The 17,656-nt window shown below is 40.5% G+C and overlaps 1 protein-coding gene across 12 annotated transcripts in view; it reads right to left on the reverse strand.

Moving 5' to 3' along the window:
* The window catches only part of CFAP221 (cilia and flagella associated protein 221), a 95,963-nt gene that overhangs the window by 35,303 nt on the left and 43,004 nt on the right, over positions 1-17,656 (reverse strand). For all 12 annotated transcript variants that reach the window (XM_025039550.1, XM_025039549.1, XM_015596489.2 and 9 more), the window contains 8 exons: positions 15,681-15,768; positions 11,487-11,573; positions 10,067-10,165; positions 6,872-6,977; positions 5,395-5,528; positions 3,251-3,331; positions 2,495-2,602; positions 2,270-2,404 (listed from right to left, as the gene is read on the reverse strand). In XM_025039550.1, coding sequence (XP_024895318.1) covers positions 2,270-2,404; positions 2,495-2,602; positions 3,251-3,331; positions 5,395-5,528; positions 6,872-6,977; positions 10,067-10,165; positions 11,487-11,573; positions 15,681-15,768 — 838 coding nt within the window. The remainder of the gene's footprint in view (positions 1-2,269; positions 2,405-2,494; positions 2,603-3,250; positions 3,332-5,394; positions 5,529-6,871; positions 6,978-10,066; positions 10,166-11,486; positions 11,574-15,680; positions 15,769-17,656) is intronic.

Raw genomic sequence — 17,656 nt, forward strand, 5'->3', positions numbered from 1 at the left:
CCTGATCTGTATGGTTAGAGGTTTATCCATTTTATTGATCTTCTCAAAGAACCAGTCTTCCTTTATCTGTTTTACTGTTTTCTATTTCATTGATTTTTCAATCTATCTTTACTATTTCTCTCTTCTGCTTAGTTTGAGTTTCAGCTACTCTTCTTTTTCTTGCATTTCTTAAAGGGGTAGCTGAGGACTTTAATTTGAGACCATCTTATTTTCTCATGTAGGCGTACAGAGTTATAAATTTCCCACAAAATTTTTGTGTTGTGTCTTCGTTACATTCAGTTAAAAATACTTTCTAACTTCTCTTTTGATTTATTTGGCCTTTAGGTTACATTAATTTATATAATTTATATAATTATATAATTTAGCTCCCAAATTTGGGGGGAGGGGCAGATTTTCTGGACATTTTTATGCTATTCATTGATAAATATTTTTATCAAAGTCAGAAAAAATACTTTATATGATTTGAATCTTTTCAATTTTATTAAGCCTTGTTTTATCTCCCCAAGTCTGATCTATCTTGGCAAACCTGTGGTGTACACTTGAAGAGAATCTGTTTTCTATTGTTTTTAGGTACAGTGTACTAGCAATGTCAATTAGGTCAAGTTGACTAAGAGTTGACTAATAGTGATACTTAAGTCTTTTTATATCCTGCCTGAGTTCTCGTTACTTGTTCTATCAATTATTGAGAGAGGGGTGTTGAAATCACCAACTATAATTGTGGATTTGTCTATTTTTCCCTTTGCAGGTCAATTTTTTTGTTTCACGCATTTTGAAGTTCTGGTGTTAGGTGGATAACTATTTAGGACTGATGTGTCCCTTTGATGAACTGCCTTACACCTAAGTTCCTATCCTATACATAGCAGGCATGCCCTAAGTATTTGTGAAATTAATGAATTAATAAATAACTATTGATCTTTTCCAAGGTAGTATGAATGTGAATATGGAAAACTCCCTTAACTTCTCTTGACCAGTTTTCTCACTTTTAAAATGGTGAGGAGATGGTAGTGGGTGAGTCTGTGGGATAAGAAACTGAAGAGTAGTTTTCAAACCTTGCTGTGGGGAGCCCCAGGGTTTTGCAGCGACACTCCCCTCAAGAGAGCCCACTACTCCACTACCATCCCAGCAACTACAACTTTATTTTACATTTTGCCTTTCTATGCAAAATTTCAGCTGTTGAGAGGGTTCTGTGCTAAATGAAGTTTGTTAATCACTGAGCTAAATGTCTTGTGAAGTTCTCTCAACACTAAGATTCTGTCTCTGAGAAACATTCTCCTCATTTGATGAGACGATAAGAAAATGTCCCAAATGCCCAGCCACAAACCTCACAGCTCTTTATTTAAAGAAAGCAGCATAATTCAGAGGAAAAATCCTGAGACAAACAATCAGGAAAGGCAGGTTTCTGTCCCAGCTCTCCCACTAACTGGCTGAGTGACTTTAGGTGTGACTGTTGGCATCTCTGCCCACATTAGAAATACAGATTCACACTTGGAGATTCTACTGTGATATTTCACTAATGATTCCATTATTACATAGAACCTCATCAGATTTGCCCTCTGTATTCCAGTCACCTGGGACGTGGGTAACTGGACATATAAAGTAGAAGAGGGAACTCCATGAGGGTAGATCAGAGTAAGCGAAGGTCTGGTGATGGGGAAAGCACACAAACTTTGGCAGAAATATGTGTAAGGGAATAGTGAAGAACTGGGCTGGGGTTTTATGATCGGCCTCACATAGACTTAATTTGGTAGGAAATGGGGTCAGTGAAGAATGTTGAGCAGGAGAGTGGGATGGCTAGGGTGTGCTTCAGGGAGGGCAATCAAGTGCTGCTACATGAAGTAGAACAGAGGAATCTGGAAGGCAGAGTTGTGAGTATGAAAGGAATTTACTGCCCAAGGATGAAACAAAGAATCTACAGAGCTCTGAGTGATAAGGTTTGGGGTAATTTTACTTTCTTTTTCTGTTATGTTTATATGTAATATAAACATAATAATTATATGTAATATATATCATATATATATTATATTACATATAATTAGAAAAGTTCACAAAGCTATTGTCATGAAAATAAATGATGGAATTGTTAAAAGACAGGAAAATTGATATTCTCCATGCAATAAATACTGACAAGTCATTTTGAAGATGAGATACTGTTTAAATCTTAAAATTCCAAAGAGAGAAAATATTTCCAATTAATGCTTCTGTTTTCTTATAAAGTAACCACCAAAATAAAAGAACATAGAATGCAAGATGTCTGCCAATTGTCACTTACAAATATGTAAAGTGGGTCATAATCTGGAGACGTGGCTAAGGCCTCAGGTGGTTTCATGCTCAAGATGGAGGTCTTACCAGGGAACTGAGGAGTGGCATCCTGCTTTGGCAAGGCTATGATGGTGGTGGCTTCATCCTGTACAAGGACCAAGAGCAGTGTGTTAGTTTTGATGACAGGACAAGGGGGAAACGGCGAGGGAGATTCCTGAAGCGGGGGATGTGTTACCTCAGCTCCTTGCCTCAGGGCTCGAGCAAGCTTTTGAGGTCTGTAACTTGTTGAAGACCTCTCGACAAAGAATGGCTGATACCCCTTAATTTTGTACAGCTGAGGAACCTGAGGGTGAAAGAAGAAGACTGACTAAATATCCTTAAAAGCCTGTGACCATTTAGTGGGATCTTTCTCAATGACAGTATTTCTGAGCTGCCTGATGGTAAAAAGAAAACAAGCACCACATTGTAATCATCAGATTGTGGCAACTGTTCACTTGACCAGCTCCGGGGAGACCTGAGTGCCCACCCTGAGCCCTGTTCTGGGTTCCAGAACACAGGAGTATTCACAATTACTCTCCCATATCACATGGCTCATCTGCAAAAATACACCAAATACTGGTTTGTCGATTTAAAAAATATTTTCAAAAAACAGAAGTGGTTATATAATTCAAAAAGGGCTGACAAACTTTGCTCACTTCATCTTGTGTTTTTTCTTAAAGTTTCTATATATGTAGTTCAGGTAGCTTCATGTGTGCATAATATATGGTATATCCACAGAATAAGGATCCTGGTTCCCATAAGCCGCATGAGGAAAAAAGAATCTATTATTATCTCACACATACCGTAAAATAACAGGGGAAAAACATACACAGTATGCAAACAGTATAATCCACAATAGAACAAACTAATAAAATAATGCAATTCAAATTCAAGAATATTTTGTTCACTTCATAAGAAATCTAATTAGCTAATACCGTATGGCAAGTCTGACCTGCAGCTTGAAGAAGGAATGACTGTGCTTGATTTGAATTTCTGAAGGTTTAATTGGGACTGGTCCAAGGCCATCAGGAGCCTAAAATGTGAAAATTCAAGGAATCGACACATTGTCAACATTGAGGAAAAGCATCTATGCTTCTATTTCCATATATTTTGAACATTAAATGAACAGTTCTATTTTTTAAATAAACCTTCCTGCAACCACAGTTGTCACTGGATGTGTGGGGCCTGGAGGCAGCATTGGTCACCCCTCCTCCTTGTCTCTTATTGCGTGTGATTCTTCTCTTTCACTTTCTACTGTTGCTGGTGCTGCAGCATGCCATCCAGAATCTCCTTTAGGTTTGAAGATTTTAGTCCCCCAGCTGCTAGGAATCTTGTTCATACAAACAACTCTCAGGGGTCAGCCCTCTTCAGTAGGTGCCCTGGCTGATAGGAGCTGCCTCACTCAAGGTCATGTGGCCCTTGGAGGGCAGCCCACCTCCAACGACAGCTTGAAGCAAAGGTGTAAATGCTGGGTCTTCTCACTCTATTTCAGTGTCAGAGCTCCTCATAAGTTTAGCCTTTGTCAGGGACAGTAGTCCTGCTTCTTACTCTGTCCACTTCTGCTCCCACCACCTCCCCTTCACAGGGTCTAACGCCCAAAGTACTACCTATTCAACTTCCTGCATGCTGATCTGCCTCAGATTCTCAGAGAACCTGCTACATTATGGGCACTCAATAAACACTATTTCACATAATCTAATACATCATAATTAAATTAGTATGATACAATGCTAGTATGCCGTGAATTATATTTCCCAATTTCGAAGATGCTAAATATTAAAAAAGTGATCTTAGAATTGATGAAATATTCATAGAATGAATTACAAAATTCTCTAGAGACAGGAATGCTGAACGGTTTTTTTCATTAACCCTGAGCAGCGAAGAAGTCCTTGTAGAAATACAATCTATTATGTGGAAATCTATATGTAGAAATATGAACTAACGAAAGCACCAAGTGAAATGTATAAGCTTTGAACCATCCAAAAAGAATAAGACAGGCTCCACAGCATAGCGAGGATCTCTTTCATCCCTATCACCCTTTCCATCCCATCTATTCTTGAATGTCACATATTTATTGTGGCTTAAAAATCTCAGATTTATTATTTCCTAGGAACTAAATACTTTCATCTCTTAAGTCATTTACTTATCCAATGCAGAAAACACATGGTATTTCTAAAGTCGGTCCTGTAATTCTTGAGTAAATTAACCTGCAATACTTAACACGTATTCTAGAATGTGAATGGCAAATTTATCCTTTGAAATGAAAATAATTTCTTGCATGTACACTTTCAATATCAATTTACACACTTTTGTTAATATGTGAACATTTTCTTATTGGCTATGTGCCTTTGTGTCTCAGTTTCTTCCTCATCTATATGATAAACATAGCACATAGATTCGTTTAAAATTAAATGAATTGATACCACTGAAGCACTTAAGATACTGCCTGACTATGGTAAATGAAATGTAAGGGCTATTATTTTTATCATAATGCATCATTGTGCCCATAAGGCAAGAGGGATGAACTCGAACTGCCACAACTCTTGCGAGAGAGAGAGAGAGAGAGAGAGAGAATTGTGAGTCTGATGGGTTAGATTGTTGGATTCTGGGCCATCCTTCTAGAGAGAGCGAGCACGAGCGAGCGCGCGAGAGAGGAGAGAGAGAGAATTGTGAGTCTGATGGGTTAGATTGTTGGATTCTGGGCCATCCTTCTTTGTCCTCTCCTTTTGCTCATGCAGCAGAAGGGCTCAGCTGAGCAGGGCCTGCCTCCCTGGTGCAGGCCAGGTCCTCTGGGTTTGTCTCAGGCCTGGTTCTTGGGCATTCAAGTGGGACTCAATGCTCTTGGTGGGTTCCAGGCTGGGAAAGACCCAGCCCAGGCTATCAGGAAGCTCTGCACAGGTATATCAGGGGCCAGGCAGGTGGCAGTAGCTGATCTCTGGTTTCCCATTGGTCACAATTCCCTAGGCACAGGTCTCCCTCGCGAGCTTCTTAAGAGGAGGTCCAGGGACTGAGACTAAGGTCAAGACTTGCCTTGGAATTTGCCTAGCAACCATCTGATCATGCCTGGCCCCTACCCCACAGCCCAGCAGCACCTACCAACTCGTTGGAGCCCTGGACAGGACTGTGGGACGGGAAGGCGAAGGGCAGCACTTGCTTGGGTGACAGAGAGAACCGGCAGTAATAATCGTCTTGACTGTACTGCAGCAGATGGTATTTGGAGGGAATGTTGTCTAAGAGGGAAAAACAAAACAGAACTTTTAGGGAGTCTTAAGGTATTTTTATGTGAAACTACCATCTTCAGTTGCATATTAGTCACACACCAATTAGTGGGTACCTGTCACATGCCATTTCAAAAAGAGTATGTATGTATCTATATAGTCCCATTTTTAGTATCCTCTTTGTTCTTTATCTCAACCTCTTCTCCAATTGTTTTAAAATTTTATTTTATTTTTACTTCCAAAGAGTTGCTGTTCTAGCAGAGAAGAGGAAGCCTGTATTGGGCTCAGGAGCTTGGGCCTGGGAAGGGAGGAAGGGGTAGAAAGGATCAGGGCCTGCCTGTGGATCTGCATATGTGAGCTATATCTGCATATAATTGGAAATACACAGTTTGGGAGAAGATGATAGGACGGCTTTTGGGCTCCCTGAAGCTACAGAGAGTGGGCCTCCAACAGCCCCAGTCAACCTGGGGATCAAAGAATTGAAATCTCTTTAAATAGCAAAGATGATATGAGATAAAAAGCTTTATGCACAAATGCTAGGTTGAGATAACACAAGATCCAGCCAATCAATCAACAAGTTGAGATAATACCAGATCCAGCCAATTAATCCTCGAATCCTAGTCTCTCTAGTGAAGAAAGAGAATAGAGGGCACAACACAGGAAGTTAAACCATGGCCAAATGTCACAGACATTACAACTTGGTTAGGCTGATTAGCCTTATTTATTATCAACTGGGCAAGTATTTCAGCCAAACCTGGTGTGGAGGTCTGATTTGTGTCATGTGGTAGGTTGAATAATGGCCCCCCCAAAATGTCTATGTTCTATCCCCCAGAACCTGTGACTATGTTATCTTACATGGTAAAAGGGACTCTGTAGATGTGATTAACTTAAGGATCTTGAGATGGGGAGATTGTCCTGGATTATCCAAGTGTGCCTAATGTAATCACAGGATTCACATACGAGGGAGGCAGGTGGCTCAGAGTCAGAGAAGGAGACGTGATGACTGAAAAGAGGTCAGAGTGAAGTAAGGAAGTGGACACAAGCCAAGGAAAGCAGGCGGCCCCCAGAAGCTAAGAAAAGGCCAGGAACACATTCTCCACTGGAGCCTCTGGAAGGAACCGGCCCTGCTGACATCCTGATTTTAGATTTCTGACCTCCATATCTGTCAGATAATAAATTTGAGTTGCTTTAAGCCACTAAATATATGGTGTTTGTAACAGTAGCCATAGAAAACTGATACATGTGATTTGTGAAAAGATTGTATTTCTACAGAGCTCACTTCATTATAAAAAAAAAACCTCATGCTCAGAGGACTACTGGTCAAAGCATTGTTGTACTTCCTAGTTGTACCTTACCTTGTGCTATCGACTGTCTTCTCTGCCTGAGCCTTCTGATTATGGCCTCTTTGTCCATGTTTCGAATAGCATCCAACATATTGAGTAATCGTCGATGAATCATGACCTGGAATTAGAAAGAATGATTTCAAATGATTAATTGGCACATGCTCATTATGGCATTCAATTTAATTCACTTTCTCCAACGACAGCTAAAGACTAAGGTCGCTGCTCTAAGTCAGAATCCACAAGGAGAGTAGCATGCTGTCCTAGACAGAGGCCACAGGGACTTCAAGGTCAAGGCAATGTTCACTTTCCTGAATACAAAAAAAAAAAAGACCAAGTTGTCATCTAGCCTTGTCCCACCCAATTTAGGAGACCCAGTTTTCTCATATTTTCAGAATGTAAAAAATAACTATTTCTATATTTCTTTTCAGTATATCTGAATAGTAGTGTTACTGTCATGTTATTTTCAGAGCTGAAGGACAAACTAAATGAAAAATTCTGTAGAAATAAAGCTGTGGATTATGGCTAATGCCAACTGTATACTACTGTGCTTTGAATTCAGAGCAGATACTATTGAAATTGAGTACTACCTGTGCACAGAGCTGCAGCCGTAGGGAACATTCATTTCATGATTAACACTCCTTTCTATCCTGTAAAGGACTCTTTCATTTAACAGGTATTCTGAATTGGCTACTCTGTGCCCTGTTTTGTGCAAGGTACTGAAGATATAGTGGGAACAAACAAATGTCAGCCTGCACAGAGCTGATGATCCAAGTGTGTGTGTGTGTGTGTGTGTGTGGCGGGGGTAGAGGTCGGGGGTGGAGTAGATGACAGTAAACAATTAAGAAAAAAAAAAAAAAAAACCCCAAGATAAACGCCATGAAGAAAACAAAAGAGAGTAAATGTATGAGGGTATGACTGAAGGACTGGAAAGGCGGTGGCCTGGCTATTCATGCAAGGATAATTAGGGAAAGCCTCTCTGAGGGGGTGAGTTTCATCTGACACTTGAATGATGAAGAGATCTTGGGAAGAAAATTTTGAGCAGAGGAACCAGCAAGTACAAAGATTCTGATTCAAGAACAAAGGAGACATAATGAAGGGACAGAGAAAAATCCACTATGTCCTTGTAGCCTTGATAAAAATTGTACATTGGATTCTAATTGCAATGGGAAGCCTTTGGATGGCCTTACCAGGGAAAGGTAACATCTTTCAGCAGTGAAATGCTACTCTGGCTGCTGCCTGGGGATGGGAAACAGGGATACATATTGCAGTCATCCAGTGAGAGATGATGGGGCTGTGACTGAGCTGGGAGATGGCAGGAAGTCATCAGACTGGGAACATATCTGCGCTGAACTGACAGTACTTGTTGGGGAGTATGAGGAAAAGAATGAGCCACCACGCAAAGCAAAGCACATAACTATTGACAATACTTTTTTTCCCCCTGGTGGGCTCACTCCAGAAGGGCCAGGGTGGTCCTACCAGTGGAAAGCCAGCCTGGCCTGTATCTTACTGTTGTTTACCCACTGGCGACAGCTGTGCCTCTCTCCCTTGGGGCACAGCTTTGTGCTGCCTCTTTCCACCAATTTCCTCTCCACAATGAGTACTCAATATGTTGGACCCTATGGCCACCTCTGTTCTGCGCATTCACAGAGCCCACCCAGACAAAGCCTCAGCAGGGACTCTGGCTTTTGGGGGCCTTGGAGGTTGGTGAGTAGGTCACGGATGGAGCAAGCTCTGCCACTCTCTGCCTAGACTGTTATCAGTCCAGGCAGAAGGCGCTGCTTGAAAAAAAACCTGTACCATAAACTTTTAGAGTCCCTTATACATATTCACTCCTTTAATCTTTACAACAACCCTATAAAATGGTTCTTATTGTTATCCTCAGTTGCAGATGAAGAAACTAAGGCACAGAGGTTATGTAACTTGTCCAAGATCAGAAAGCTTTAAGAAATAGTACTAAGAATGAAGGGCAAGCAACCCGGTTCCATAGTTCAAGTCTTAACCACTGCTCTCCCTTGCTTGAGTAGTGGCTCTGCCCCTCGTCCCCAGGGCAGCCATACTCTAGTGGCAGGAACAAAATATCTAGGGGCAGCATAAGATGCAAGAGGCACCAAGTACTAAAGCTTACAGACTACTTTTTGGAGAAAAGGTAGACTCCAGTTGGCCCAAAGGATGGGTGTGGACAGATGAAGGGGAGATGGAATGGCGCGTTAGTTGAAGGTCAAAGAGCAGAAACACAGGTTTGTAGAAGGGAATGAGCTAGTGTATTTGGAAGAAGATGAAGACTAGAACAACAAAGAGGAAGACAGGTGGCAGCTGGGGAAGTGTGGCTGTAGCCAGAATAGGGAGCCACCTTATACCCTTTATTGGCAGTAGAGGCTAAGAAGTTTTCATTTTGTACTGATCACAGGAAACCACTGAGGGCTAGCAATGTACTGGGTGGAAAACCAGTGTAAGGGTAAAGAAGCCACAGCAGGGAGATGACACACCTTAAAGGGGATGCCATAAGCCTGAATGTTAGAGACAAAGTCCCACAGGAATTCTCAATTGTTTTCTCTAGAAATAACTGATCAACACCCTCCTGTTCTAAAGTTACCACATGACCCAGCAGTTCTACTCCTAGTTATACATACCCAAGAGAATTGAAAACATGTCCATAAACTTGTACACAAATGTTCACAGCATCGTTATTCATAAGAGCCAAAAAGTGAGAACCACCCAAATGTTTTTACAATTGGTAAACAATAAACAAAATGTGGACTATCCATACAACGGGACAGTATTCATCCACAAAAAGGAATAAAGTACTGATACATGCTATGACATGCATGGACCTTGAAAGCGAGTTAAAGAAAAGAAGTCGGTTATAAAAGGCCATATATTGTATAGTTCCATTTATATGAAATATCCAGAATAGGCAAATCTATAGAGACAGAAAGATTAGTGGTTGCCAGGGCCTGGAGGATGGAGTGACTGCTAATGGGAACCAGGTTCCTTTCTGTGGTGATAAAAATGTTCTACAATTAGATAGTGGTGATGGTTGTACAACTCTATGAATATACTAAAAGTACTGAAATGTATACTTTACAAGAGTGAATTTTATGGTATGTGAATTATATCTCAATAAAGCTGTTATAAAAAACTCATTGTTTGATTTCCTTGTGCTGATGACTAAACAAACAAAAATTTCAATCTGGTGCTGAAACTTACCTTGCGTGCTACTTGTTGAAACCGTCTTTGGGCCCTGAACCTACTGACCCAAGTATTATTAGTGAGTGGATCAAAATTAGGATGAAATTCCTTGATTTCCTGTGAACATAAAGTATAGGCACATCTTAATTTAAATTTTAACTCCTGGCATAAGCATTTAATAAAATTGTTTTAGAGTTTGATCCAAAATCTAGTTATTATTTATTTGTTCTGCCATATAATAAGCATTTATTAAGCACTTTGGGTGTACATAGTATCATAAGGAATACTTTTTGGGTTGAGGGCCAAAAGTGGAGCTTTGGGTTTAATGGAGTTTATAGTCTGGTTAGGGAAGCTGAAGCAAACACATGCAACCCTGAGGAAGGAGAATAAGGTCACACAGATCTCAGTCCCATGTGCTGGGTGCTGGCACTGTATTCAGAATGGAGGGGAACGAACTGTATGATGCCTAGTGGAAGTGGGAGACTGCTTTGCTCAGGACCAGCACAGTGCCTGCATATACCCCCAGAGATCCTGGGGGTGTACTGAAGCCAGACAGAGCGCCTCAGCCACCGTAGATTCTTGAACAGGGAAACAATATGAAGAAAAAGGCATCAGAAATGAATTAGTCTCACACTGGCACATGCAATGGGCTGGAGAGGAGAGAGAGGAGGGGCAGATATATGAACAAACCTTCTGTTGGATTAGTTGGGTGAGACATGAAGTTTGGACTTGGGTACGTATGGCCTTGTGAAAGAGCTACGGGTAAGACTTGGTGGCCAGATTAAATGCGGGGGAGAAGAAAAGAGGTAAAAATAATTCAGATATGGCAAACTCTGGAAAGAAAAGTGAAAATGATGAAGGTGGAGGTGGGGGATCAGAAAGAATTTTTTTATTGTTAAAATTAAAAATTGGAGTTTGACCAGAAACTATCACATGACAGTGGCTATTCAGGTGGAGGGGCTACTGTTCCCATTTTACATTTGAGGACGCTAAGGCACCAAGGCTCAGAGGAGTTTTCCCAGGTCCCAAATCTGTGGAAAAGCTGGGACTGGAACTCTGGTTTCTGACTTCGTGTCTTGTTTCCTTCCCACCAAGCAAGAAGGGCCAAGGAACAGAGGTATAGGGACCCACCCTGAGGACCTGCAGACAGGGCCATGGAGGGCAAAGGAACAGAAAAGGAAACCAAGAAGGAGAAAGTAGAGGGGTGGGAAGGAAAAACCAAAGTACTTAGTGTCATTAATATCAAGGAAAATATGAATTATGAGTTTTGATGCTTTACTTGCAAATATGTAAGAAAAAAACACTCTGAAAATGTAAGCATATTAAAAATGATTAAATATCTCTTGCTAAAAGTATTTTTTAAATTGTTTAGTATTTTTAAAGTGAGCATATAAAGATCTCCCAATAATTAGATTCTAAATAAAGGAAAGTTACCCACTTCTAGACTGCGAACGACCCGTTTGTGGTTAACTTCTGTCTTCAGTCGCTGAAATTCCTCATCCAAAACAGGATCTCCTCTATCTAGCTGGATTTTTTAATCATCAAAAATAATAAAGTTGAATATAAATACACAAAACTTTATTTTTCTTTAAAACTGCTAGAAACCCATTATGTGATCGGCCAAACCCACCCAAGAAGTTTCTGTTGTAAGTGGTGGCAAAAGTAGGTAAAAATGATCGTTACAGTTATAGTCACTGTTTAAACATAGGGAGTTTTTATAGAAGCACAAACTCAATACCTTCTTTTTGTAACTAGAGGAGAGTGTCTGGAAATTATTCCCAAGGCATTTAAAAGTCATGGAAAGGATTTTAGAAAACGGTGTAACCATGGGAGTATAGTGATTTCATTTAAAAGAAATATAATGTCCCAGTGAAGTTTTAAGCTCCTCAGAGCTGATGATCCAAGTATTATCAGCTATCCAAGTATCTACCTTCCCAGGCGGTAGAGGTTGAACTGGTTTGCCCCTTCCCTGGAGTGAGTGTCCCCCAAGCTGCTTCCTTTCCACGGTCTGCTTCCCCAATGCCCCTGAGCTCTTCCCTCTCCCCAGGAGCCACTGGTCACTCCCAGGAGAGGCCAGCTGGGCTTGGATAAGTGTCTACACATGCCTGCCTCCATGAAAAAGGGGACCACGCATACTGCAAAAACTTGTTAGTTTTTGTTTATCTGTGGCTTTTATTACTTGCTAGATAACTTCCACAACTAGCTTGGCTCTTAGGTACACTGTTCACAATTACTTTTAAAGACTTAACTGGAAGTAATCTATTCTGGTCACCACGTAATCACCCTATTCAGAAGTAAGAGTTATATTATTGTTGCCAGGGTGATGAGCTGTCGAGCTCTGATTTGCACATGTCAGGAAGTTGAGTTCAAAACTGCAGACCTTAGGTTCAAAATACAGGTTTTGTGGAGAGACATCCAGACCACCCCTCAACACTAAAAGTAAAATAAAACAGTCAGTTTAAAGAAGGGATTGGCAAATAGGTTGTTAGCTGGAAGAAAGAGGAAGCAGATTCTTCATATCTTTATTAAAACTTTACTTATTTATGAGGAACATTTCAGAATTTGGTATTGTCAATTGTCTGCCCTGAGTAAAACCTCATCATCCCTGAGGGTTTGTGTCATCCAGCGATAATGCTGACTCCCTCCACATCCTCTCCCTCTCTCTTTTTCTAGCCTTTCTGCCATATGCCTCGGGCTTCTAGGTGTTCCTTGTCACTGGGTAACCTGCCAGGATTCAGCTGCCAGATTGTCTCCTGAACACGCAGAACAGGGTCCCTGAAACACTTGCTCTCCAGCTACACTGTGGCCTCAGGGTGGCCTGCTCATCCTTCTATTTATCCTGATGATGGTAAGGATGCCATAGCTCCTTTCTTGCTCATTTCAGTATCTTTTGAAAGCCACTCTCCAGTCCCTGTCTCCCACGGTCTCTGCAGCTGACCCTGCTTCCGGGAAGATAAGGCCACATGCATCTTTCAAAGGCTCTCTCTCTCTGCATGGCAACCTGACTTATACCCACAGTCCTTCCTTCTTTGGCCTTCGCCAGTTCTTTCTCCTATTTAAAGACAATCTTTCCCTCTGATCATGGCCTCTTCCCAAGCTCTTTCAACCTTTTCCTCTGTGATGGCTCAAAACACGCTCAAGTTCTTCCAACTTAGGAACCCCTTCTTGACCTCTCACCCCCCTCTAAGAGTCCATCCATTACTCTTTGTCCCTGCTCATCTCAACTTCTCAAGAAACCATCTACTCACTTCTACACATTCCTCGAGCCATTACAATTTGTTTTTTTTTTTTTCTCTCTTGAAGTCTATTGGAATTGCTAACACTGAGGTACACAAAGACCTCCAAACGGCCATATCCACTGTGTCCTCTTCAGGCCTTATTATCCTGGAACCTTCTTTGCCCTTGACTGAACCCTCCATGTCTGCTTTCCCTGTGTTCTCCAGGTTCCCTGACCTCCCTTCTCCTCTGTCTCCAAGTCTTCCGCTGCCCTTCCCTTAAATGATGACGTTCTCTAGATTTCCTGCCTTGAGCTACTGCTTTTCTCAAGCTATTTATTTTCCCTAGGTCACCACACTTGTTCTGTGGTCTCAGTCTCTACTTATGCTGATCACTCCCAAGTCTCTGTCTCCAGCTCAGACTTATTCCTTCAGCTGCCACTTGGATGCCCTCTAGTCACCCCAGATGTAACATGCCCTAAATTAAATCACCCCAGATGTAATGCGTCCTAAATTAAATTTTTCATATTCCTCTTATGCCAGTTTGTCTTCCATATTTGAGATATTATTTAAAATGACCAAGATGCACCCAAGCTGGAAACCTAGGAACCACTCTATCTTCTCCCTTTCCTTACCCCTCCTTTCCAATTTATCTACAAGTTTTAGCTCTATCACTGCATTCAGCATATTTTACATCATCTCAATGTTTCTGCACTCCTAATGGACTGCGACCTTCTTGAGGGCATGGACCGTGGCTTATTTACCAGTACAGAATCTTACATACGATGAGCATTTCCTAAATAGACTTTCCAGATGAATACATGGTTGGGTTTTTCTGTCAATCACATGCTGGTAATTACAGCCTTAACTCACACATTGACCTGGTTGTGGAATGTCTGTATCACCTTTGTCTTTAAAACAGTTAGAAAATCTTCCATTGTGGGGTTGACAGAAAATATTTGATATTTTGTTTTTAAAATCATGTGCAAAGGGTCTGAACAACATACCAAACTAAATTTAAATGCCAATCTAATATGTGCCTTTCCTAAATGCTAAGATTTACCAATGTAATGGTTTTACATTCTTTTGTTTGTCTGATGAAAAATTTAAAAGGACAAATTTATTCAAGTATCTGATTTGGATTCCAAATCTCAGAAGAAAAATGTATTCTACATGAGAAATATATTCATATCTGACAAGATACATTGTTTTTCCCAATCCCTCCTACCCAGTACTGCCATACTGTGTGTAGCACTGAGAGTGGGAAGCTCACACTCTCAAGCTTAAATATATGTGTTATGGCTGAATTGTGTCTCTCCGAAATTCAAATGTTGAAATCCTAACCCCTCGTCAGGAGATACGGTTTTTAGGCAGGTAATCAAGTTAAAATGAGGTAATTTGTGTGAACCATAATCTAATGTGACTGATGTCCTTATAAGAGGAGGAAATTCAGACATAGAAAGAAGACAATGGGAAGGCACAGGAAAAGATGGTCATCTATAAGCCGAGAGAGACCTCAGGAGGAACCAACTCTACTGACACTTTGATTTTGGCCTTCCAGCCTTTGGAACTGAGAGAACATAAATTTCGGTTGTTTAAGTCACCTAGTCTGTGGTATTTGTTATGGCAGCCCTAGCTGACTAATATAATAAATGATCCTACCAATCAAGTCCAATCCCCTGTGACACAGAGCCTCTACTGAGTCCTATCTCCTCTGACCCGTGTGTCCTGTGCTTCAGCCACTATGGACCTGTCCCCAGTGTTCTCTGCACCTGCCCTGCATGTAACGATGTCTCACACCATGGTGAACCCAAAGGTCTTGCAGAGCCCCAGAGTCCCCATCTCTACTTGCCCCTTCCTGAACCTACAGGAGCTGCCTTGGTGACCTAGATGTAGCCCACCCCCTCAACCAGTTTTCTCCTCTCTGCTCAGCCCCTTTGAATGTCTCTGACTTGGAATTTTTTGTTTATATCTGGCTCTGGTGTGGCTCTCAGTCACTGTCTTTGGGTCTCTCTTACCTTCTTGCTTTGCAGATCATGGGACAGGTACACTTCACACTCAGAGTTCCAGCCCAAAATGGAGGCATTCCTTCCCTCTCAATTGAATGCCTTCATTCTCTTTATGACTTTTCAAAATTATACCATGTCTTCCAGGAAGCTTTCCAATTAGATAAGTTCTCTTTCCTCTCTGGCTTCTGAATCCCTCCCCGCTATCCCAGTACTTAGTAGAGGTCTCTTGTGACATTTACAGACAGCCTTGATTTACAGTCAATAATTAACTTGTCATCAACTTTTTCCCCTCCCAACTTGACTAGTCTTAAGTTTTTTTTTTTTTCTCCTGATATGGCAACTTGCATATAGCAGGAATTCAAAAATAATTAGTGAAATAAATGATATCAAATTCACAGTAATTCTGACCTTGTATTTGGCATTTACTCTTTGCCACTCTTCAGCAAGGTCTTTTCTAAATTTAAAAGACACAGGATCTTTACCAAGGCGCACCCTCCTGGGGAGAAAAAAAACATCCAGAACTCATCAGAATACAATAGTTAATTTTAGGATAGAGTATCTTAGCTATACTCTACAATTAAAAAGGGATGCTGAGATATTGAAGGAGACTCCATGTGGAGAGAAGTTGTAGAGACTTCAGCAACATCACTAAGATGAATTATGTGTTCTACAAAAGCAAGTTTATCTTCTAGTGACGCATGCTGAAATATTTATAAATAAAAAGTCTGGATGTTCAACATCATTAGGCATTAGGGAAACACAAATCAAACTATGAGGATGATGATGGTGATGATGATAACAAAAGAAGATAGCTGGTATTGCCGAGGATGTGGAGAAACTGGAATGCTTGAACATTTCTGGTGGTAATATAAAATAATTTGGCCATGGTGGAAAACAATTTGGCAGCTCCACAAAACATTAAACAGAATTACCCCATGACCAAGCAATTCCACTCCTAGGTGCATGCTCAAAAGAACTGAAAAGATACAGTCATACAAAAACTTGTATATAAATGTTCATAGCAGCATTATTCACAATCACCAAAAAGTGGAAGCCACTCAAATGACTATTAACTGGATAAATGGATAAACAGAATGTTAATACGTCCATAAAATGGAATATTATTCAGCCATAAAAAGGAACGAGGTCCTGATAGATGCTATGACATGGAAGAACCATGAAAACGTGTTAAATGAAAGAGGCCAGTTACAAAAGGCCACATATCATATGATTCCATTTACTTGAAGTGTCCAGAGTTGGCAAATCTATAGCGATAAAAAGCAGGTTAGCAACTGACTGGAGCTGGGGGAGAGGGGAATGGGAATGCCTGCTTAATGAGTATGGGGTTTCCTTTTGGAGTGATGCAAATATTCTGGAATTAAGTAATGCTGATGGATAGACAACATGTGAATATACCTAAAACCTCTGCATCGTACGCTTTAAAATTATTAAAATGGTGTATTTTATGTTTTGTGAATTTTACCACAGTTTAAAAAACTCTAGTATATAATGTATTTATCATGAAGCCTGGCACATGTTCAAAATAAGTAGTAGCTCTCAGAAGCTAAGCAGTGTCGGGCCTGGTTAGCACTTGGATGAGAGACCACCTAGGAAGACCAGGTGCTGTAGGAGTAAAAAATAAAAAAATAAGAGATTGTAACCTGACAAGGTACTTGCAAACTGTGAGGTCAACCAAGGGTTGCCTCGCCTAAAAAAAAAAAAAAAAGTAGTAGCTATGGTTTTAAAAGGGGAGGGGATTTAAGGAGAACTGTTTTAGTTTAACGGAGACTAAAGAGACCTGAAAACTAAATACAAATTACACGATATTAGATTGGACCTTGGATTTTTCCTCTTCAAAAACCAAAACCAAACCAAAACAAAACAAAACTGAATATAAAGGACATTAATGAGCAACTGGGTAAATCTGCATATAATTGATTATTATAATATTACTGTGTCATTATTAAATTTCTCAGATGTGATTATAGTACTGTTAGTGAATGTCCTTGTTTTTAGGAGCTACGTGCTAAAGTCTTTAGGAACAAAGCTTCATGATATCTGTAACTTACTTCCAAATGGCTCAGGAAAAAAAGGTTTGTGAGCATGCAGGTATGTGTGTATGTGTGTGTGTCTGTGTGTCTGTGTGTAGAAAGTAAGGGGAAGTATATGTGGCATAATGTTAATAATTGCTGAACCTACATCAAGTTATATGGATATTAACAGCAGGTTTAAAATCTTTCAAATAAAAAAAGTTGGGAGAAAATATTAAGTGAATAACACAGCATTCAAAATTGAATTTAGGATGTGATTTCAATTGTGTTACAAAGAAGCACAGAAGAAAGGAAATACACCAGGGTTAACAGTGGTCATTGCATCTTAGTGAT

This window comes from Pteropus alecto, unplaced genomic scaffold, assembly GCF_000325575.1.
Source record: "Pteropus alecto unplaced genomic scaffold, ASM32557v1 scaffold3, whole genome shotgun sequence".
NCBI lineage: Eukaryota > Metazoa > Chordata > Mammalia > Chiroptera > Pteropodidae > Pteropus > Pteropus alecto.